We start from the raw sequence: 25,109 nt of genomic DNA on the forward strand, positions 1-25,109 counted from the left end.
CCTGGATGCTGGGATGGTATTTCGTTCAACCCACCAGGCTGATAAGAAGTAACTTTGCATCTCTTCCTTCCTCCAAATACAAAGGGCTGAACTCTTCTCTTTCCCCATCGTGAGAGCCAATTGGACTCCCCGTTGCTGACTGCAGATTACGGGAAGGTTAAGAGGAAGCAATAGGCAATTTTAAGTCATGCTCGGGGGTTTTCTAGTGGTTCAGGAACCATGCCAATGGAGAGGTGCCAAATAAAGGGAAAGAGACTTTGCCGGTCCCTTTAGCGGAGCTTGGAGTCTCTTCCGTCCCTTGCGGGTTCCTTGCCTTTGCAAACATCAGAGTCAGCGTCTAGGGCAAATGAGGGACTGCAGGCAGGAGAGATAATGGCAGCGTGATTCTCGGGGTGCCGCAGATGCTCAAATTGCACTGTGAGAGAAGGAAAGGAGGAGGGGAGCCTTCTGGCTCGAACAAGCAGGTGTAGCTTTGAAGCCCAGGCAGGGTGAACAATGCAGCAAGCTGTAGCTATCTTGCAGCAGAGACAGTGCCCTGCGATGATTTAGGAACTGGGGGAAGCTCAACCGCTCGGTGGTAACCCAGAGGCCATTTCCTCAATGCTCAAACTGGTGCCAGAGCCCAGAGGAATCTCTCATGGGTCCTTCGGGGTTTAGGAAGCAGCCGGAGGAATTTCAGAGCCGCTAAGCAAGGATGCTCCGAGACCGTACCTCGCATCGACGCATCGCAGGGGAGGGTGGCTCTTTTGGTACTTCTGGAGTGAACAAGTTGTGATAGGTTGGTAACTCTATGTTTTTTTTCCCCTCCAGTTCTTTCTTAAGGGAAGGTCCTTCCCTGCCTGCTAAACAATGCTCACCTGCGCATGGCGTTTTAGACAGGTAGACAAACCCCTTCGCTGCAAAACTGGGTGGCAATGACTTAGGTTGCACACGGACTTTTCTACTTTGGGGAGGGGGGAGGGCGGTCCATCCTAGAAGGAAATCATGATGAGAGAGAGAGAGTAAAATTCTCTATTTTATGTAACAACTGACAGAGGGGATCCAGATCTAGTTTGTTCTACTTAAGGGCTGGTTTGCAGGAGAATTCTGCTTAAAGATACATTTTCTCTCCCCCCACTCCACAAATGCATGTGTCTGTCTGTCTGTCTGTCTGTCTGTCTGTCTGTCTGTCTGTCTGTCCTATCTATCTATCTATCTATCTATCTATCTATCTATCTATCTATCTATCTATCTATCTATCTATGCACATGTAGGCAGAAGTGAATGTTCAGAAGTGGCCCAGCAAGGTTCTGTTTGAGAGATGAATAACTGTGATTTGAAGTTTAACTTTGTAATGAAGCAAAGGATGCATTTCTTAATAATCAAAGAGGAAAGAAATATTTGCCTATCAAATATAGGCTTGGCGCAGGAACTCATTGATCAAAAATTGACCCTCTCCAAGCCTGGTTGTGAAATAACTCATCTGATGGTATTTTGCTCTGGTTTTAACATGTTCACTATTGCATTGTGGATGAATTAAAAAAAAAAAATCTGTTTGCCAAATCCTAATTAACTTTGCTTATTGCCCTAAGAGAAATCATTCATCTGTCAAAGCACTCAGATTCAGATTCAGTTAAACTGCACCATTTTCAAGTTTATATTTTTTAAAAGGTTACACATTAGAGAGTGAGTGCCATCTCTAATTTAACGAGGGGGGAAAAATCATGACTGCCATTGATCTCTCAACATGATGAATGATCCATATTTGTCGCAACTGCAGAAAATACTATTTTCTCATCAGAACACAGAGCAGTAATTTCAGGGGTAATGACGTTTCGTATAAGGAAGACAGCAGGTTTTATACTCTTTCCCCTCCCCGCACCCCATGATCCCCTTATCTCTCCATTTATTTTGGGGAAGAGGCAATTCTTTAAAACTTGTTCAGAGTTGTATAGCTCAGCTTCGCACCTATTTATTTGAGTAGACATATTACTGGATTAAGCAGGGCTTGCTCCAGAGTAAGTGTGGATCAACTGTAGGTGGCTTCTGAAATAGAGATTGTATTAAATAAGATTGCCCAAGGCTTGGAAATAATTATATATGGCATGTGCAGAACTCTGCTGAGGTATTGTTATGGAGGCAAGGTTCTTCTCTAAGTTGAAAAAAATTAGAGAAGATTTTGCTGACCATCTATACAGTCTTTCTATGTGTGCCACGATCAGACAAAAGTTGCAAAGATGCCCAAAATAAAAATGGGGGGGGGCGGGCATTGCAATGGTGAAACCAGCTAGGGATGTATGAGATTAAAAGGATGAAAATTGGAATTCCTTGCTGTGCCTTTCCCTTCTATTTAACAAAACGTATTGCGTTCTCTCTAAACCAGCTTTTTAAAGAGAATAATATAGAAGTCAAAGAATTTGGTTCACTTAGTCAAATGTGGTGGCAGTTGGGGGAAATTGAGGGTACCACAAGTTGAGAAGTAGGTACCAGATTCCCAAATAACTTTTTTCTCCAAGTGTACAAATATTCATAGAGTCCCAGGGTAAAAGGGATCTTAAAGGTCATCCAGATTAGCCTCCTGCAGAAGAAATTCTACTCCAGTCCAGCAAATCTACTATCACAGCATCCCTAATTAGAAGGCATCAGCCTCTTATTAAAGTAACTTTAGCAAAGGAGAATTCCTTCTTTTAAAATCTGTTTCATTGTATAGGCAATGCATATTAGACTTCAGATGTTATAATTTTGGGGACAGCGATCAGTACTTTACACTACTTTAAGTCTTTTTAAAAATGTTTTGGTAAATTTATGAAGGAATTCAACAATATTAACCATAGCTGTGAAATGAAACCACCATGTTTAAAGACAGTATATCTCTGAATACCACACACTGGGATCCCAAATAGGGGAAGACCCCCAGCTGTTCAAGGACTAAGGTCCCCAATGTTTGGACTGTACATTAGAAGCTCTAATATGGCAAGGTACTTTTCCCAAACTTACACTTATCTTGCCACAAATGAGCCATCCTTCTTGCCATGGGAAATGGTATGAAAATAGGTTCAATTAAACAAATAGAAATAAATATACATTCAGATGGAAATCCCATTGAGTTCAATGGGACTTACTGCTAGCTAAGCAAGCACAGCCTGTAGCCTCATACCATAAACTGGGTTAATCAGAAATCACTGCACACAATTGGCTGCTTTCACACTTCACCCTAAACTGGGAACTCTGTTCTCTGGTCTACCATGGGCTGGGTTCATGGAACACACTGAACCAAAGCTTAACACACTACGTTGAACCGTCACAAGATGTAGGTTGTGAAATAGAAGATCAATTCACAGACATAGAGATCAATTCGCAGAGATGCTCCCTTTATTACTGTTGGAGCTTTCACATGGGAGGGAAGAGAAAAAAGAGAGAGAAAGGAGTGGGGTTGCATAACTTTCCCCCAACTCTGTCTGCAGTGACCATGATCCCAATTAGCTGCTGCGGTTATTTACATTTTTGCTCATGCAAAGGGTGGGGGGAGAGGGGAACGCAACTGTCTCCCTATCTCCTTTATGGCAGCTACAAGAACTTAGAAAATGGCCATTTCCCATTTGCCTGGATCACCAATGCTCTCATGCTGCCATGAGCAGCCATGTCACATAAACACATCCTCTGTGTCCTATTGAAAGCATATCAAATAAGTGCAAAAGATGGACACTTTGCAGTAGTGGCCGTGAGATAGTCAATAGCCCCCAAGGCAACTCTACCATCCTCCATCTTTGCCTAAATTCTGCTAGGGTGTTAAGCCTCATCATTTTCAGCAGCTTTTGGACCTCGGGCAGTTTGCTATGCTCCAACTTTTGGTTGGATTCTCTTCTTTGCTTTTGTTGTGGCCCTTCAAATCAAATGCTTCGTTTTGGTTATTTAAAAAGTCAAGATAGAAATGGTTGGCCTCGGATAGTGAGACTGGTAATAACTTTAGAACCTTTGGGGTAGAAAAGTGAGAAACAAAGCTGGGCTTCATTCAGGACTCACATTCACGTCCTCCAGTCCCAGCACGGACATGCCATGCTAATTGTTTTTAGATGGCAAGTCCTCATAACATTACCTTCATCTCATCTTCTGCCTACAAGTAGTTCTTCCTCCCAACACACTTTTGGCCATAGATAAGATCCAGGTCATGTCGTGATGATATGATTGCTGATCCAGGTCAGAGGTGGGATTTGTCAAGCTCCAATTGATCCTTTTAATTGCTGCGGGCGCTGCCTTCCTTTCCTCTGGTCACTGCCCTCCGTGCCCATTTTGGCTTGGAGAGGTCAGATTCCTACTGCAAAGAAGGCCCATCTAAACCAGGAAAGAGCCTGGGTTGTGCCAGCTGTGTGTTGCTGGTGCTGTCAGCACTGGGTGCATTACAGCTTTTCCACTGCTTCTGCCAACACTATGGCTAGTCTTTTTTTTTCACTGTTTTTAATACTTTGGCGGGTGCCCCTTTGCATGCTCGGTACTGATTGCATGGTCATCCAGAGATGACTGCCGCAGGGACAGAACTGGACTCATTGCTAGCATTGCCATTCTGCTGCAGCAGTAGTTCAGGATGGGCTCCCTCCCACTTCACACTGCACCTCTGCAATCAATCATCTGGGTTACTTTCTGGCATGGGCCTAGTGCTCTTTCAGATAATCTATAGACATGTTCAGAAATAGCCTCCCTGCCAGGCACAGCTTCTCCATGCCTGCAATCTATTAGTTAGGCAACTTGAGTGGTGGCTAAACAGGTGCTGATATGCCAAATAGACAATACGGTGTGTTTGGTTTTGACTTAATATGTTGCATGCCTGTGTGAAGTTATGCAACTCTATGTCCTTCCTCCCACACCTTTCCAGTCTTTCTAAATATTCAGGAATTTCTGCTAATTTTACAACCATCTGGAGCCTTTTTTTTTTTTTTTTTGGAACTCTTAGAGGTGTTTTAGCTATTCTTTAACTGATGATTAAGACAAAGAGGAAGCATTAGTTATAACCGTGTCCCTTTCACAATGATTACTCTATTTTTCTAGCAAGACATACTGCGTACGATTATGCAAAGATACTACCTTCACCCAAGTACAATTTTATGGGGATTGGGGAAAAAACTGGTGAAATGATCCCCTTTTTCCCCCAAGAGAGAGAGAACATCAGGCATCTATAAACAGCCATGCTTTAGTGTTTGAGAAGGATTAAGAGCTCCAACTGAACACTTCCCAAATGTTGCTGATGGAACAGTTTCCCCTAAAGGAAAGCTAAGCCTGACGCCCTTTCCATTTTCTAAATGAAAATTGTAGCATTGCTGAGAGGAAGAGCTCAGCTGTAAGAAAGGGAATTAAGGAGACAGCAGAGACGTGATCGCTAATCATTCCCGAGCTACATGTATTGGATGACCAAAAAAATGACCTTCAGAAATCTTGAGCGATGGTTTGAATTTCCTAAATCTAATTCTCTCAAGTTGAAATGTTGCATACGTTCAGTGATGAGGAAACAGAGCTCTGGGACTTACTATTTTTTTCAGAAAAGAAACTACGACCTCATTTGTTGGGAGCCTCAGAAATGCTGCCAACAGAGCATCAGGATGACCAACTCAACAAGATGACGAGACAAAAGTATAGTTCTTTTTATGAAAGATCACTGACAAGAAAGTTGGGGATTTTTTTAAAAAAAAGTAATAATCCATGTGATAAGGTAATTGTTTCCCTTTCTTCAAGGAGGACCCTAATTTGCAAAGCAGTTTACATTAGGAATTAGCATGCAAATTAGATTTCAGAGCAAACACGGAAGTATCAGGAAGAAGCCAAAGGAAATATCTAGTATAAAAATAATCAGATGAGGACAGGCAGTTATATAGATCCCTTCTGAGGCCTCAGTCAATCTGGAGCAACTGGGCAGGAAAAAACATAAGGCCATTTTTAACTATGTCAGGACTGGCCCTACAGCATGGAAGATACCCAGTTTAACATAACAGCAAGGACAAAATATTAAGCTCCATTCTACCCAGCCTAATTTTAATGCCTTCACAAAGAATAAAAATGCTGAGCTAAGAGGCAGCACTTTGCCAACCGTGACTGATCTGGAAAAGCTAAGCAGGAATGGCTCTTGCTCATACTTAGAAAGGAGAGCACCAGGAAATCCCTGGGCCATTAAACTGTCAAGCTGAAAAAAAAACACCCACCCTGGACGTACGCAATGGCAATCCACTGCTGTAGTAAGAATAGTATGCAGTAGACGTTACCTTTTAGGAGGAAAAATGGCATAAAGGAACAAAAACTGGAAAGGGGAATTTACAACTTGAGGAAGTTGATACCTGGGACTCAATTCCTTCTAACCACAAGGTAATTCTATATCTTTGGTTTTCATTAACTGTTTATCTAATGCACCACCTACAGCAGTGTTTCTCGAGCTTGGCAACTTGAAGATGTGTGGACTTCAACTTGAGAATTCCCCAGCCAGCCATGCTGGCTGGGGAATTCTGGGAGTTGAAGTCCACATCATCTTCAAGTTGCCAAGCTTGAGAAACACTGACCTACAGTTACTCTTCAGCTTGGCTTCTATAGAGCCTGTAGTATTTATTTCTGTTCTCTGTAAGAGAAAAAGCTAATACGCTTTACTCCAGGCAGAAAACAGACTTGCCACTTTTGTGTTTTCCAAGCTGGAAAAATGATTCTTCCCTTTGGTCCTTGTAGGCTAAGTATAACCTAACCCTAATCATCCACGCCACTGACCAATTCCTTCAGACTATCATCTCCAATTCAAGACCGATTTTGAAATAGAGGGCTCATCTGTCAACTCGTTTGCTTCATCCCTTCTTTTTTATAACAATGGATTAAGAATCTTGGAAAACTCCAAAACTTGCATTGCTCCGTCGAGCTGTTTTAGATTGATTCCAATCAAGATATTGCTTTATCATTGGATACTGAATTTAAAGAAAGAAAATCTTGCAGAATGAAGCGATTTATGACTTGGTCCCATGCCATTGCTGCTTCCTCCTCCTCCTCTGAGAAGAGGGTGGAATCTTAAATAAAAAATATATTCGCATGCATGTTTCATTCCACCAAGTTTCCTAAGCACATAGGGTTTTGTCTGTACTAGTCTGTGTAGTGAGGTGAATAAAAGCAACCAGAAATAATGCACAATTGTTGAAGGCAAAGGAACTAAGTTGATACTTAACTTCATTTCATCTCATTTCTCTTTCCCACGCAGCCTGTGTGTGTGTGTGTGTGTGTGTCTGTCTGTCTGTCTGTCTGTCTTTCTGTCTACCTCAGTGTTGTCCAAACTTGGCCACTTTAAGATGAGTGGACTTCAACTCCCAGAATTCCCCAGCCAGCATGGCTGGCTGGGGAATTCTGGGAGTTGAAGTCCACTCATCTTAAAGTGGCCAAGTTTGGACAACACTGATCTACCTACTCACCTAGCTGCCTAAGCAAAACAGAAGAATGTGCTTTTCCACCTTCATACTTTGAACCTGGGACTTAGAGAACAAAAAGTTAAATATTGATGGCTTTATTCATGTCCCTTCAGTATAGGAAGATAAATTTGGTTTCTAAGCTGATTTTTCCAGCTGCAGCCAAATTTTCAGGAATATTCTTTGTCAGTGGCATCTTTTGGCACTTTAGGGTGGCATCAGCAGAATCTGATTGCTGCTCCTGGCAGATAAAACCTGGCAGGTTACATCATCTCATTCAATAGGGTGGGGAAAATCAGGCCTTGTTTAATGAGAAAGGATCCATTTGGGAGGGGGGGGGGGACAGGAGAAGAAAACTGTAGGACCAAAATTTTCCTTCTCGCTTTAGTATTTGTATTTCACAACTTCCTTGTGGTCCAGTAGTTTAGCCTGATGCCAAGCCTGGTCAATTTGCTAGACAAGGCATTTAGTTGCAAGTGATTCCTCCTCAGTGTGGTTGCTCTTCCCAAAAAAACACAGAAGTGGAATTTTGAAGGCCACCTAGTCTAGCCTCCCCCCCACTTCAGATGAACAATCTCCAAGCAACTGCTCAGGATTCTGGGAGTTATGGGCCACCTCAGTGGGTAGGCAAAATGACAACATCAGATGATTATCTGAATGTCAGATGACTACCTAGCTTCTGTTTTAGTACGTGCAACAAAGGAGAATCCATAAATTCGAAAGACAGAGAGTTCCACTGTACAACAACTCAAACCATTAGGAATATTCACTGGTTAGCTAAAATCTACTTCTGGCATTGATCCCTATACGAGGCTTGGACATAAGAATAAAGATTTGATCTGATTTGGCCTTGATCCGTACCAGCTATTATTAAAACAACTAAGTCTCTGATGATACAAAACGGTTTTTTTTCTTTTAACCCTTGAAGAGTTGCTGCCAATCCAGTTAGATTAGGCTAGACAGACAAATCATTGGAGTGATGAAAGGCAGCACCCACTGATTCTAAATCACCACCCAATTTTCTTACTGCTCACTTGCTACTGAAAATATGCAACACTCTGCATGGCCTGGCAGCTGGTCTACATAGCAAGAGCTTTCATTATCAGAGGAACTATTCAAAGGGCAGAGTGGGAGACTATTAATAATGGAGCTTATTTTCAATTCCCTTTTTCAGGTGATATATGACTTAATCTTCCCCCATTAATTGATAACATCAGAGAGGATGCATTTATGTCCTTGTGATTCATTCCTCCTGTCCTACATAGCTTGGAACTCTTTTTCAGTAATTGGCTCGGCTTGTTTAAAATGGTGTGTTAAAGAGACAGCCTGTAGAACAACACAGTCCAATGGAAAGAAGCAGCTTGCTCAATCAGGCCACTTTCTCAAGAGGAGGAATAAGTGGAGTTTCTCAAGGATCCATTGCCCTTTTTAATTTGTTCACAATTATCTTGATTTAGGGGTAGGCAGGAAGCTGGTCGTGTTTGTGAGTGATACCTAACTATTCAAAATAATAGAACCCAGAAATGATTGTGAACGGAAAGATCTTCACTTTAAGCAAGGGAAGAGTGCTACATATTGGGGCAATAGCCACCAGGAGTTGACTCAAACTGAATGCAAAGGAGGATGGATGGATGGATATGCCTCTCTACCTTTTCATCTTAAACTTGCACCTCTTCCAGGAAATTAAATACTTCAGTCCACTTCTCAAAGAATAGGTCACAGCATACATTAATTCTATAGGCAAAACCTTGTTTCCTAAACAGCTAATCTTGGAACCCAATTAACAGTTTAAGATGAATTTGACCCAACAGAAAGAAAAAGAAGAAGAAAGTAAGATAAAGAAAAAGAAAAGAAATATATAAAGAATTGACTTCCAATCTTCATCACAAATATAAACAAACTTAATAACTCTTCACCCCCTATTATATTACAAACATCTCTTCTTCCCATATTCCATCCCTGATGTGCAAATGGATATGGATATGCAAATCCATAAATCATCAGTCTTGGTGTCAGCAAAAGTCTGTAAAGGCTTACCAGAGCTTTATAGAAACATGTTTTATTTTAACCCTGGTCAGACAAACCAACTTTATATTCCTTCCTTTTACTTCTAACAGTCTTGATCTTTAATTCATCCAGATGTTGTCGTAGGATTTGATCTCTCTTCAAATTTTTCTTTTTCCCATCCCAAAGGCTTCTTCGAAGCTTCAGCAATCCTTCTGGGACTATATTCCAAGTACTTCCAGGAGAATCCTGATCCAAACTCTCAACTCCTGTAGCCTCAGATGTATTAACAGTAAACTAACAACCAAAAGCACCATCACGCAAACATACATACCTTGCTTTCAGCTCTGTGTGTGACTAGCTTTCCAACATAAATATACTTGTAAAATGGACCAGAACACCTTCGCGCCAGGGTGAAGAATGGATGGTGTTGACATACGCTCTGACAAAATACAGAGCAAAAACATTGGTTTAGGAAGAGATGCCTGAAGGCATAAAGAATCCAGAATAGCCCCCACTCAGCTTTTCATTGCATGTGCCAGTAACCTTGACAAAGAGGAAAGAGGTCACGTTTCAGTTTAATTGCTTTCCCTTTTTTAACTGATTGCCTCAAATTTATGAAACACACTTGGGAGCTTATAAATAATTCTTCCATTAAAAAAAAAACCCACAAAAAACTCAAGTTCTTTTCATACTATTTCTGGCTTTTAAAATGCACATGTGCATGCATGCATCTATATGTATTTCATAGATGTATTTATGTGCACATATGTGTGGCTTGGATATGGAAAAACCCAGTGAATGAACCCAGCACAATTCTTAGTTATCTACTCCAGTCAAACTCAATACAGTTATTCCTAGCTTGGAAAGCATTGCATCGTACCTGGTCCCAGCCCCAAAGTTTTAATTTCTTTACTGTTATCCTTTTCACTCCATACTGATGTAATAACAGGCTGGAATTTTCAGCTAAAATTAGGAGGCTGAAAGATTTTTGTATAACCCCTCAATGAAAAGAAAAAGTTAACTATACTCTTTCAATTCTACCAATAAAAACCAACGATCTCCAAATGAATGATTGACAGAGAGAAGGTAAAAGTGGGAGGAGGACAAAACAAATTATATAGAAACTCTGAACTTACCAATGTAAGTATTCCCTGCCTACAAACATGGTATTATCAATATTAAAAGGGTAATCAACATTCACAAGTGGAGATCAAAAGCAGCAGAGTAAATGCAGTGATTTTGCTGGAAATGTTTTTAAAAATTGCTTTGGGACTGCATAAAGGAGGCTAAACATGAAGTAGAGTGAATGGAATGAAAAATAAAAGTGATCAAATGATTTGGGATGCAACTGAAGGGAGGGAAGGTTGGAAGGAATTATTTAGAGATCCATCTGGGAAAAATTGGGAGTTCTGAACAAGGGAACAGAAATAAATGCTACAGATGTTAGCATCCAAAAACAAAATACATGCATGTATTGTGTATGTGTGAAATCATAAATGGTGTAATCATGGGAACTATGAAATAGTGGGACTACAGGTAGAAGTTGTAAACCTGGAAAAATGAAAAAGAAAATGTAGCTGTGTGCAAAATTGCTATCCATACCCCCCCCAACATGCATTACGCCTTCTCAAATATTTCTATAATAAATAAATCTCCCTCCCTACCCACATGCCAGCTTTTCTTCATCCCCTACAGAATAATAATAGATGTCCCCTAAATAGTAGTGTTCCTATGAATCAGGAAAATGATTTGTATATTTTGTCTAGTAACAACAATGAAAATAGCTCAGAATCAACAAACAGACACACTTTTATAAGACTTTCCATCTCCATAACTTACACCCAAGATTTTCTTTCCCATAGCATCACCTACCCATTTGGACCTCAAAGTTCCCCCCTTTTCTTCTCAAGCTATTTAACTTCATATTTAACCCAAGCACACACATATACAACAAAACAGAAGAAACCAACATGCCAGCCCGGCTTGCACGCACTTGTGCAAGCTGGTTTGGATGCTAGAGTGCCAGGTAAATTGGGCTTTTTAAGAAAGGGGTGTCACATTTCACCTTGAGAAAAGTGGCATTGCTAGAAATCGCTCAGGCTGATAAAGTGTACCAGCTGGATTACCACGGGGGTTTGGCATTAAAAACTCATTAACCTTGACTCAGCTACTCTGCATAGCTTATTCCGGGAAAAAACTCCACCACTACAAAGGTATTAGCCTTTTTTTTTTTAGTTATCTCCCCACATATGTAAATCCCAAGGAAGTTCTTTTTTTACTTAACATCTTAACTCATTTCTGTGTGGCATAAAGCAGAAAAAAAAATGAACTTATTGGAGGTGTGGGGGGGGGGGGGTTGAGTTACTGAGTGGCTGCTTGTTTTGGGGTCAGCATCTGTGTGTATCTTCCTGGGGATTAGGCAGGGATTTTTCTTCTATTGAATTGTTAACGAGGGGCTGCTGGGGGTGATTAGCAAGTTCATTGTGTGAACTGTTCACATGTCCTGGTGGTTGAGCTGAGTTCGTTGACCTTTTGCAGGCTGTATTTTTCCCGGTATAGCCTGGTATAGTGACTTTCGTGTTCTGCAGTGCACTGCAGACTACAGCAACCAGAAAAATCTGCAGTAGCTGAACATGCTCTCAAGCACACTGGACACAAAATCCTTTTTGAAAACACAGAGATACTGGACAACACCAACAGCCACTATACCAGGCTATACCGGGAAGCCATTGAGATTCACAAACACCAGCACAGTTTCAATAAAAAAGAGGAGAGTCTAAAAATCAACAAAACCTGGCTACCAATCCTGAAAAATACAGCCTGCAAAAGGTCAACGAACTCAGCTCAACCACCAGGACATGTGAACAGTTCACACAATGAACTTGCTAATCACCCCCAGCAGCCCCTCGTTAACAATTCAATAGAAGAAAAATCTCTGCCTAATCCCCAGGAAGATACACACAGATGCTGACACCAAAACAAGCAGCCACTCAGTAACCCAACCCCCCCCCCACACCCCCAATCCCCCCACTTCAGATCTCTATAAATACCCACAAAAGGGTCACATCACCCTGGGCACAGAGAGAACTGCTCCTGTCTGTGCTCCTGCACTCTGAAGATGCCGGTCACAGGTGCTGGAGAAACGTTAGGAAACAAAACTTCAAGAACACAGCCACACAGCCCGGAAGACCCACACCAGCCATCGTATGCCGGCCGTGAAAGCCTTCGACAATACATAACAGAGTATCTTTCAAATTTATGGTCAAGTTCAAAAAATACTCTGTTGTCATTTATAAAGTATGTTCACTTATTACTGTAAATGCCAATCATGACTTCCCATAAATGCCAAATCCTGTGCCTCTTTACCACTGCCCAGTATATAGGTCACCATGCCCAGACACTTGAGATGCTCTAATACAGTGTTTTTCAAACTTGGCAACTTTAAGATGTGTGGACTTCAATTCCCAAAATTCCCCATTAGTTGTGAAAACACTGCTGTAATAGAAGCCCCAGTAAACTTTCTAGTCTGAGACTGCATAAAGAAGGAGAAGCACTATAGGACTGTATCAGCAGAAAAATCTGGTCCAAATATCATGCCCACTTTGTTCTATGTGACTTGGACAAGACCCTAATATATGGGCATGGCATTTATTATATTTCAGGGGGTTCAGCTGAAAAAAATTGTCCTGTGTCTACCAAATGGTTTTCTGGTATTGGATTCACAGCTATTGCAAGTCAAGGAGACATATTTCATATCCATAAGACTGCTTTTTTCCACTAAGGAATATCTAGCAGTATCTCCAGTTCAGACCCCCAACACTTCTAAGGTCATGTCTAACACAGCCATTTGAGAATGATTGTAGTGCATGAAAGAATTCAGGCAATCTAGAAATGTTGGGGGCTACCTGACCTCAGACCTCAGTAGATTACTTGGAAACCTGAACTCTGTCCCAATTCCCTCAATGTGCCAAATGAAAGTCACATATGAGTGGTCAGAATTCCACTCCCCCCCCCCTTTCCCCCCCTATATAACAGTGCATTCAAGTCTCACGCAGGAACTTCTGAATGGAGCTTTGCTTTCCTGCTACCGATGGCATTTTTCCCACTACACTTGTTGAGAAGGAAAATCAGGGATTGTTATTTAACAACCAGTTGACATTAAAAGCATAATAAAGAAAATCAACCTGATTTATAGCTTGGGAAAACTTCCAGTGGAGTTTCCAGCTATTCATTCAAATGGGTTCTGTGTTAAAATGGCTTAGGACATTGGCTGTATCCCCAGAAACTGATTTGGAGCAGAAACCTAGGCTGTCAGCTAGAGGTTTTCACCTGTGCTTCCAGCTACATTAAACCTGAATACTTGCAAATGAACACACACACATACATTTCATTAACTAGTGGGCTTTTCCAAGAGAATTAAACCAGGGAAAAGGATGCACCCCTTAAAATTAATGTCAGCTGGCCTTATATTCAACATAGCACATGATGCAATTGACCTCAAAGCAATACTGCTTGAGTTATTAGGTAAGTTGATTGACAGTTCCATATTTACAAGCAGAAAGTGGCCAAAATTACTGTAGCTGGAGGATCCAAATGGACTTGGGTTATTGTCCATATTGCTACATTATACAGAGTAAACAAACCATATATCAAGAGGAGAAAAGGTTAATCTTGGCAACTGGGGTCATGCTCTGGATTTAAGTAATGGGCTACCCAGGTTGATGCTTGAATGGTTTTTAAGTCATGGAGAATGGAAAATATATTATGAATTATCTCCAGAGTTATTAAAATTCAAGCACTGGATTGATTGTGATACGTGCACAAGAACGTATAACTGAAATGAATCATTTGGACAGCAGAGAATGACAACTCTGTGCACCAGCTCTGGCCAAAGGAGAAGCGTTAAGTCAGTTTTGTGAACACTGAGCCACAATGCTGTCAAAAGGTCCAAGGTCTATTTCCAGCCCCATTGAGAGGTATTGATTCTGTTGTAACATTAAGATGGAGTTGCAAGATTTCCAAGCTTGTTGTTTTAAAAGCATTTTTCTTTCCTATTCTTTTTCTTTCCAGTCTATTAATCTGAACATCATGAACAGTCATTAGCTATGTTTAATCTCATTAATTGTCAACCTCAGCCTGATTTAGCATGCTAGGTTGCAGAAAAGAATTTGCAAGGGGTGGATATAAATGGCACTGCAAAAGGAAATGAAATGGAAGAGGATTGAATTAATATAATTTTGGAGGAAAACACCCCAAAGGTGGTAAGCTTGACCCCTGCCATCAAATCTTATCACACATTTCCAGAGAATCACAGAAGGGCCTTCCTTGCTAAGTGTTCCCTTTGCAGACTACTGATTTGTAAAAATCCACTTTGAAACTGTTCCATAAATAGTCAAGTTTAAAACAAAAACACTGGTTGAACACACTGGGGAAGCTATGATGTCTTGGAGCAAGAGAACTGTCATGAATTAAATGGGGTATGTAAAAGTTGATGTGGCTTTCCAAATTACATAATTAACAAAAGGAACTGACTCAGGAAAACACACAAAAGTTAAAAAATATACAAAAGAAAAATTATACAAAAGGAGCTGCAGCCAGACAAAAGGACTCCATACTGCTTCATAAAGGGACTCGTTTCTTTTCTGAAAAAGGGCAATTCATTTTTACTGGGTGAAGTTGTAGTTCCCACATATTGCTGCCCAGGTATTTGACGTCATTTGACTGCTTTCTCTGTCACTTCATAATCAGAGAGAGTTGTTTTTTTTAAAATCAACGTTGCTGTTGTTTTTTTTAATCAAAGTTGGATATTCACAGCTATTGCAAGATGATTAAATAGCAGCTGGGCTGGTTAATGGACCTGAAACTGAAATTAGAAGCTGCTTCACGGGGGTAAAATTGAATGGATGGCCGGTAATTAAGCAACTCTTATACAAACTCAAGAGACATTAAAACTTGGATGGGAGGTAGAGATGGACAATGCAGGAAAGGAATTGCCTGTAATGAATAGGGAAACACAATCTCTCAACTTTGGAAAGGGTGATCTTCAATTTGCACTGTTGGAAATGTAACAGGGGGTCCTTAAAAATCAGTACCTCCATTTCTTTGAAAAAGAAATAAATTGCTGTGGAGTTCTTGGAGCTCTCTGAGCTTGGTTGTTGGCCTGCAGACATTTCATTACCCAACTAGGTAACATCATCAGTGCCAGTGAGTATGGGTTTGCTGCCTGTTTATATGCAGTAGCTTGCCCTTCCAGTTTTGGTGGGGGTGTGGTTTCCTCCTTCTCTTCTATTGAAATAATTGGCGACCATGTCTGCCCTTCAAGGTAGTCCAGGCTGGAAACCAAAACCATGAGTACTAACACTGCCTTTATTGTAAGGTTACAGTAACAGAATCTTGCAAGTCTGAAAGTGCTTCCCCCCTCCCCTGCCTTTACTTTCCAGAGAACTAGGGAGGGTTGCTTCTGAGATGCTTCCCACACCCCCATTCCTTCTGTGGGCTGAGATATCTCTTGTCTGACCGTCGCCTAGTCTGTGGTTCCTCGTCCTCCTATCTCCCAAGGTTCTTCTCACAGACAATTCAACCACAACAGCTCTTTCCATGGAACACATAACTGTGTCCCATGCAAGTCCTGGGGGCATTCGGCTCTAACTCTATGCCATAAGTAGACTTAGACTGGCTTTTCACACTGCATTATGCCCAAGTTTGCTTCACTGTGATATATTAAATAACCCACATTTGGGGGCATTTCTACAACCTGCTATGCCACAAACCATGGCTGGGTTCATGCACTTCTGTTTATGGCCTAGCAGGTTGTGTGGAATCAACCCGTTATGTTTGCTTTTAATAAACTGTGGTTAACCATGCCAATGTGTAGCTTGTATGTGTGAATCCAGCCTGTATCTTTGCAAAAGGTTTGACATAAAGGTGCCGTTGCAGGAATACATGAGGCATGTTTAAAACAAAATAAATCAAAACAAAAGCAACATCCAGACTAAGAGGGTGCTTCTATGATGCTATGCCTATTCCTAGGTATCAGTTTCCCTGAATCTTAGCGAAGCTGCCATATTCCAGGAACTGAGCAACAAAGCCAGAATCCAGGGTAAGTCTTATCAGAAATGCTAGGAGCAAAAAGGCTTTTGTAAGATTTGACTTGGTCTGTAACAACCTTCCCAAATCTGTTTTCCTCAACTACATTTGCATGTAATCAAGATGTGTTTTCATATTATTAAGAAAAAAAAAATCTTCTCAACTTGTTTTAGATTTTTGCTCATGACTTCTCCATTGGAATTTACATACCTTGTGTCTGCTTCACTATTACTTATTTCTAATATTCTTCCTAGATGCTACCTCAAAGCTAGAATGCTTCCAATGACAGTTTTTTGTATTGTTAGCAGCTTTTAAAGATTCACAGTCATAGCAAGCTGACTTACAATGGGTCACTTTTTCAGTCCAGCTAGTACTACTTTAGTTGCACTGACTTCCAGGAGATTTCTAAGATTTTTGGGGTGGAATTTTTTTCTGGACATGTAGGGAACTGAATTGGAATCCTCTGCAGAGTCTTACATTCTGGCCATTGAATCAGAGCCTTCTCTCTGTGTGAGCGTAATCAGAAGTGTAGTGATCGTGTGAAAAAATAATTAGCTTGACAGCAGTGGCCTGATATTGAAAAACCCATACCCTGCAGAAAGATGTTCCTGCCTTTTGATCTATCTGTACTCTTTCAATTACATGAAAGAAAATAAACTTTTGAGATTTCTTTCAAAGGAGAAGAGAATTTCTGATCAAGTCTCATGAGTGAAGTAGGATGTTCTTGCATTTATTTAGCAATAGAGTGGTCAGGGGATTCTATAACTGTCCTTTCTTTCATCATGCAATCTTCTCTTTGTTGGTTTACAGCAGTGTTTCTCAACCTTGGCAACTTTAAGACGTGTGGACTTCAACTCCCAGAATTCCCCAGCCATGCACTTCTCATGCTGGCTGGAGAATTCTGGGAATTGAGGTCCACATGTCTTAAAGTTGCCAAGGTTGAGAAACACTGGTCTACAGCCTCCCGGGCTTCCTAGGTTTTTGTTAAATGCCAAGGAAAGGTATTCCAAATAAATTTCTTCCCCCAAGCCTTTTCCCATTGGGAAGTATGAGCATCTTGCAAAATGATGGAAACCTGATTCACCAAAACCAACAACTCCAGAAGTAGCACGGCCACACATTCATTGTGAAAGAAATTAACCATTTAAAAATGCTTTTACCTTCAGAGTCTCATTTTCAACCTGCTCCAGGCAACAAATTCTATTTTACCCAGAAGTAGCCTATATTGGACAACAGGTTAGTCTTCTCCAAAAACATCTGGAACCATTGTGTCTGCTGAAGACCATCAAAAAGGAGGAGATTCATCTGTTAAAACCCAATGAAGCAAATGTTAGAATGTCTGAACTGTATGAGGGAGCCACATCTCAATGGTGTTTCCTCCAGGGATATGTTTGAAACTTTTGAGTTTTGGCACCTTCCAGCATTAGAGCCTAAAGCTACCTTGCAATTATTCAGAAAGGTTCTCCCCCTATATAAAAAAGTGAATTATTTTTCTGCTTCATGCTTAGGGTCTTTGAGAATATCTTCCTGTCTTTCTCTTGGTGCTGTTTTTAAGGTAATTTTTGTTGCTGAAGGTGATGAAAGATGCTATCTCTGGTATTGTTTTCTGCCACTTGTCTTTCCAGTGCTCTGAAGCCTCCTTGGATCTTCATACCTCGATTTCTGGGGAGGGGTGCAGAACAGTAGGGAAATTCTCCCCTGAAATCTTTCACTTGCATTGAATGGAAATGTGGGGAGCCAGGGAGGTTAAAGATGAAGAGAAGATTATCTCATGAATGACTGGACATTCACACATGCTCTCTGGCCATCTTTTGCTGAAATTCTCTTCTCCTTTGGAAGAAATTGTGAAAGTAAATGCTCTTAACATGTTGTTGTTGTTGACTGGGATATATTGAGTGACTTGCCAGACTGCCTTTTTTCTACCCACAATAATTTCATTGTGGTGTATTGTTTGTGTTGTATTTTATTGCAATTTGAATTAGTGCTATTTTTGTCATGGAAAGATAGAAGATAAATACTCTTAATAAATACATTCCTAACCTGTTTTTCTTCTGGTGAGGATTCCAGAATCTGCTCTCAATAAAAGAGCAATAAAATGGAGCATTAATTATTCCAGAACATCAAAATTGCAATCTAATGTCTATTAAAAACAGAACAATGAACAGCACAAGCAGTTGTGATTAATTATGTCTATCCAATCCCCAAAACATTTTGGCACATATTTATTATTATTCAATTTTATATCCTCCCTTTTGGGAAAACTGTAGGTAAAACAGATTTTAAAAACAGTATATAGGAACCAGGCCACTAAAAACATTAAAAAATGCTGAATGAAACAGGAATGGTTTTAATTTGAGGCAACATTCATCTCGAAGGAAATAATTCCAGATATATAAGGCCACCACCAAAACAGACCTGTCACTGGTACCTGCCAATCTGATGAAACTTAATGAAGCACATTGGGGTCTTTAATTTTAATGCTGGGGGAGATGTATATCAGTGCAGAAACCCTTGAACTTGCATTCTAAAAAATGAAGTCTAAAGATGGTGCATGGATTGTTTGTTAAATATTGTCACTTTCTGCAGGTAAAAAAATCATGGTAGCAGCAGGAATTAACCCTGATGTGGAAAGACATAAGCAATGGAAGGACCAACACCCGAACCAGCCTTTGTTGATGTGGACAAAGGACTAACCTTAGCATGCTTTGTCTTCCTCTGCCTTTTTCTCATCGTCATGATTATCCGCTGTGCCAAAGTGATCATGGACCCTTACAGTGCCATCCCAACATCCACGTGGGAGGAACAGCACCTGGATGACTGATCGACACAAGGACTTGGGGATAATGGGGCCCCTGAGCTCTCTGCAGCTTGGACCAACCAAGCACTTGGTGCAAGAAAGCACAGTCTAGGTGGCCACCCTACCAGGATGAAAGCACTAAATATGGGTCATATTCACCAAGATGCTTATGGCAATGGAGAAGTTTTTGAGAGCACATTCATTATAGCTCCCTGCAGGTCTACTTGAATTCTTCACCTTGCCCTTCTGGTCTATTGCTATGCTCTCTCTTCCAGGTTTTAATGAGGGAATTATTATGATTCTATTACATCAAGTAGCACAAATGCTCTTTAGATACTAGAACTCTCTTTCAAGCTTTCTCTAGAATAATCCGTACTTAACAACTTTGGCTGCATTTAAATCAGATGTGTATAATTTTATTCAGACTGGGGGTCAGGCTTAGCATTTAAGTAGGGCCTGAGGGTTTCATCCTTCCCCTACGCAGGACAAAGCATGTGTGGGGTCCACAAAAAACCTCAAATTGTTTGTAGGTTCATGTCAATTTATTATGAATAAGACTATATTATATTAATTTGATCCAGCTAATATGCTTACTCTCCATGTATTAAACAATCTTCAATAAAATTACAGTTTGGTGGCAATTATGGGAGGGTATCTATGGCCCGCACTCAAGGATTTACAGATTAAGGTTATGCACCTCTGATTTAAATCATTATTTCAACTGAAATCATAAAGAGGTATTACTATACACTTGCCGTGAATCCTAAAATGCTAGGGTAGGTTGATCAAAGAGATTGTTTTTGACAGTGAGGGTATTTTAACACACATAATAAAAGGGTTAAGGATTTTACTTAATCAAGTAACAGCCTTCTGTTGCCACATTTACTTTTTTTTTTAATGAAGAACATAGCATCCTAAGAGACGTGCAAAATCTAAGGTTTCATTACCCTTAATGGAATCATTGAAGCAAAAATAGAGAGGAGGAAAGGTACCAAAAAAAAAAAAAAATAGATATGGGAAAACCAAGACAGAACATGTGAGGGGAGAGGGAGAGAGAGGAAGTGTAATGGCTGCATTGAGTCTCTAATTATCTTATAAAAATCTAAAGTCCCCTTCAGGTTGCTTGGTGAATTCACAAAGCTTTCTCACCAACAGAAAAGCACAAAAGTGCTTTATCCTTGCCTATTTCTGGTAGTACTGTTGTTATTATTACTTTGCTTCTCAGTCTAGTCTACGTTCCTATTATCTCCTAGTTGGCACCCCAATACATGACTCAGTTATGATTCCCAACGTCCCTGGGAAGACACGGTCAGTCATGAGGGATGCTAGATGCCATAGTTCAGCCACATCTGGGAGTTTTCAGAATGCTCTACCAAATCTGAGGATGGAAAAATTGGGCGGCTGATTTCTCAGATTTTTTCCAAGGAAAGGAGAAATTCTTTACCTGATTATGCAAGGGCAGGACACCCCAACCCCCAGCTTGCATAATGAAAGTCAGACCATCTGCATTTATCTCTGGGCTGTTTCCTAGCTAAGCAAGTACAGAAACCCTACACTACCCAAGAATGTTTCTCAAAATCTTTCTTCCTTGAAATAATTTCTAAGGCACCATGTTTTCTATCCCACTGAGTGAGAACTAGTATTTTTAAAAATGCAGAAGCCTGTGGCCAAGGAACTGACTTTAAAATGGGTGCAGAAATGAATGGCTTCATACAATGCAAACAAAGCAGGCATTTTTCTGATAGCCAAAGGCTCTGAGAGCACTAGGAAGACATCCAGTTGTATCCTTCTAGGAATCTTCAATAGTTTCTTGCCTAAAGGAAGGAGTCACTGCTCCTTTCAAGGGGAGACAGGAACTCTTCTGCAGCAAAACCACCACATTACTGTTCCTGGGTGGCTGGTTTTTTGCAGAGGATAACACAGAGTGATAACTTTTCCCACCCTTCATACAGAGAAGCGTGCAATAATTAACTCTAGCCCTGTCCTATAGCTTGCTGTTCAGAACAATAAGCATGTTGTCAGTTATAAAATATAGGGCACTGAGCAGGTCCTTGGTTCTCCAACCTTTTGGTTCTAGTCTCTCTGCATCAGCACTGCTGGAGACAGCAAAGTCCACTTCTCATTCCTCCCCCCCCCCCCCACCTGTACTCAAGCTAAGGAATTCTTCAGTGGGGAAGTGACATTGTTTTCTGCAGCAGTAGAGAACAGAATGAATTTGGAGCACAAAACCCTGATGTTTCCTAATACAAATGATGGATGTAGATCCTGGAAAGTCACAGGATTCCTTTACCCAAAGCACAATTAATTGAGGGATATTGCATTGCTGGCCACCAATTTTGGAGGAATGCTTTAAAAGGAAATTGGCTTAATATATTAAAGAGAAATTTATTATACTGAATCAGATCAATGCAAGCTCATTTGAGAGGTACCCAAAACTGCAAACCCAAGTCTACTAAATGTCAGTTCCTGCCTTCAGCAGTCAGGAATGGTCAACTTTTATTCTAGCAGAGTTTTAATATTTTTAACTGCAGCTGGGCACACAGAAATGTAGCCGGTCAGCCTTTCCAATCGAAGCTTATCTTCACAGGCTGTCATTCAAGAAAGAGGTGCCCTTGCAGGGAAAAAAAAAGGCAATCCTTATCAATAGCTGCCAGCAGTTATTTCTAAATCCTATTTTCCTTCTTCCAAAGTAGTACAAGTTTCATTCCCAGCTGGAGAACACATGGAAGACAGAAACAGGAAGAGGGAAAGCACAGTGTGGTCTTCCAAATACAGATGCTTCCAGTTGTGACCCTGGGTAAAAACCCTTCTCTGATGCACAGAGCTTTCCCAAAGGTGTCCATCTTTTGGCTGTTCACTTTAACCACGAGAGAAGTGTTGTCCAAACTTGGCCACTTTAAGATGAGTGGACTTCAACTCCTAGATGGCTGGCTGGGGAATTCTGGGAGTTGAAGTCCACTCATCTTAAAGTGGCCAAGTTTGGACAACACTGCACTAAAGGATGCGGCGTTGGGGATGGTGATTCCAAAATGCATGAGAGAAAGTGCCTCTGCTCATTTGATTTAAGTAAAGCAATGTCACATTTAAGTCTTAAACTAGTCTGCCATGCCAAGGATGTTGCTCTTCAAGATGGAAATGCCTAGCAGAAACCACTTGTAGCAAATGTGTTGCCAAATACAATAAACAGCTTCAACAGGACAAAAAGAATGTTCTGGCATCCTTTTATTAGATCTTTGTATGGACTTCACCATTTGTTCACTGTTCATCAGCTGACATCTTCTCCTAGAAGGCAATAAGTGGCCTGAATAGATCAGAATGACCAAATCCTTGGTTTAAATCTATGCGTAGCCAGCTGCCTGGATTGCTGAGAGGATTTTTAAAAAGGGAGGGTAGGGAGGAATACATGTTCTCCTGGATGCCTAAAACAAAATGTGGAGAAAACTGAATAATGAACTGGAAGAATGGGAACAAACCAAGAAGCAGCATTTTCAAGAGCAAAAACTGCAGTGTAGAAAAAGCAGATAGAGGGGAATCTGAGTATTGCCAGATAGATCAGGGTTTCTCCAATCTTTTGAGGCTAATGGGCATGTTCAGAATCTGGAGAACATGCTACAGGCAACAGCCCTTCGAACAGTCGCTCACGCCCTTGTTATCTCCTAGATAGACTACTGCAATGCGCTCTACATGGGGCTGCCCTTGAAGAGTATCCAGAAGCTACAGCTGGTCCAGAATGCGGCCACGCGGGCTATTTTTGGAGCCCCGAGAAGGGCCCATGTAACACCATTGCTCCGTGAGCTGCATTGGGTACCAGTTTGCTTCTGGGTCCAATTCAAGGTGTTGGTTATCACCTTTAAAGCCCTACATGGCATGGGACCAAGTTACCTAAGGGACCACCTCTTCCCTATGACTTCAACCCGTCCCACCCGATCGCACAGAGAGGGCATGCTTCGGACCCCCTCAGTAAAAGAACTCCGTCTAGCGGGGTCCAGAAGACGGGCCTTCTCTGCAGTAGCCCCCGCCCTTTGGAACATCTTGCCCCCAGAGGTGAGACAGGCCCCCTCACTCCCGGCCTTCCGAAGGACCTTGAAGACCTGGCTCTGCCACTTGGCCTGGGGTGGGGAGGGAACATCTCAAGCAGGGAGATGGCTAGCCCCATAGTGGCCGGCTGTCCCCGCCCTGATTTTCCATCTTCTTGGATTTTTCCGTTTCTAGTATTGTTTTAATTGTATATATAGTATGTATTTTATATATATTTATAGTTTTAATGTCTTTGTAACCCGCCCAGAGTCCCCTATTGTGGGGGAGATGGGTGGGGGAGAAATCCAATAAATAAACAAACAAACAAACATTCCTAACATGCTACCTTGATCAGCACAGCCAGTCATAAAACACCTATTTTTAAGATGACAACCTAGTAAAGTCACTGTCCAAAACTCTGTCTAGCACCCCAGAATGCTCAGTACCACTTCAGGTTCCTTCTAGGCTGGCAAATAAAGCTGGGTCTATGAGGGACTCAGAGGCATTGCTGTAAACAAAGATTATGATCAGGTAGAGCAGTAAGTTTCAAGGGGGACTCCCTGGAACACACTGGTAACTACAGCCTCACTTTGGGGGGAGAGGGACAGAAGAATGATGTTTCAACAACCTAGGATTGAAAGGTTTGCACAAACCAGATTTCCAACAGTGATACCAGGTTTGCTTCCCTTGCTCTTGGGGGAACTTATAGTGCACTGTTTGCACCACTGATGTACCCTAAGGCCCTCTCTGTTGTGTAAAATGGGCCTTGCCAGTATAAAAAGATTTTCACTTTTGATACCAATATTTTTTTGCCAGTATATCTGAGAAGAGCTTTCATGCTATTTCTGAACTGAACTTCAGGTTTGTCCCATTCATACACAGTACTGTAAATTATTTCGGGCGGCCAGTACATCATCTAAACAAACGCCCTGGGATAGAAAGATTCATTATATTCCTTTGGCATAATTTAGAAAAATCAATCAAAGAGCCAGCAGAAATCTGCAAACTTGATAGTTGTAGCTCTGCGTCAACCCTCCCTCCTACCAAGTAAAGCATGTCTGCCTTGTTTTATTGCCTCTGCAGTAAGAAGAGTGTTCGACCACATCCAAGAATCAGGTCCAAGTTCTGACTTCTGATTCCCATGAGGACAGTTGCACAATACACTTAATTTGATTTGCTGGATTAGCCCATTTTATACCTTAGCACAATCCAATATAGGGGCTGCAAAAAAGGGGGCTTGTAGCCCACAAACCACTTTTGCATCCTTACACTAGAGATGCCACACACACACACACACACACACACACACACACATACACACAGAGCCATAGATTGTTGATCAAGCCATGCAACAGAGTGGCTTCTAGTTTCAAAGGACTTGTGGAAATCTTGGCCTTGATGCCCTTCTTTTACACAAAATGAGGTCCTATCAGGAGTGCGAAGAAATTTGCTTTGCAAATATCTGGGGTTCATTCTAGCACACTATGAATTGAAATCGTGGCCCTTTGGCATTGCATCCACATGAACAGATCTCCTTTGTATATTCAATGGTTAGAAGGTGGGAATCCATAAATAGGGGTCTGCAAAAGCTCCTGGTAATGATGGAATAGCTCTCATTGAACAAAAGGAAAACAAAAGAAATAAAAGAACTAGCCTTCAGCATCAAACGCATTAGCAAGAATGTCTTTGGGGTCCCCCAAAGTCCCACTAAACAGCATCCTGTGTGCCTTGTTTCCATTCTGGGAAATGGGTATTTTGTCACTGGCCACTCCCACCATGGCAGTCATTTTGTGAGTGCACCCACA

At 41.2% G+C, this 25,109-nt stretch overlaps 1 protein-coding gene across 1 annotated transcript; it reads left to right on the forward strand.

Annotated features, from left to right (window-relative positions):
• The first annotated feature begins 19,085 nt into the window (after positions 1-19,085).
• Positions 19,086-21,397, forward strand: CTXND1 (cortexin domain containing 1). The gene has a single exon (XM_088148186.1). It carries the CDS (start codon positions 19,132-19,134, stop codon positions 19,309-19,311), a length of 180 nt encoding a protein of 59 aa, XP_088004312.1. The 5' UTR covers positions 19,086-19,131; the 3' UTR covers positions 19,312-21,397.
• The last annotated feature ends 3,712 nt before the right edge of the window (positions 21,398-25,109 follow it).

The sequence above is a fragment of the Python bivittatus genome, unplaced genomic scaffold (assembly GCF_059951505.1).
Source record: "Python bivittatus isolate LINGU-HERP-01145 unplaced genomic scaffold, Pbiv_v1 ctg000530_np1212, whole genome shotgun sequence".
Taxonomy (NCBI): Eukaryota; Metazoa; Chordata; class Lepidosauria; order Squamata; family Pythonidae; genus Python; species Python bivittatus.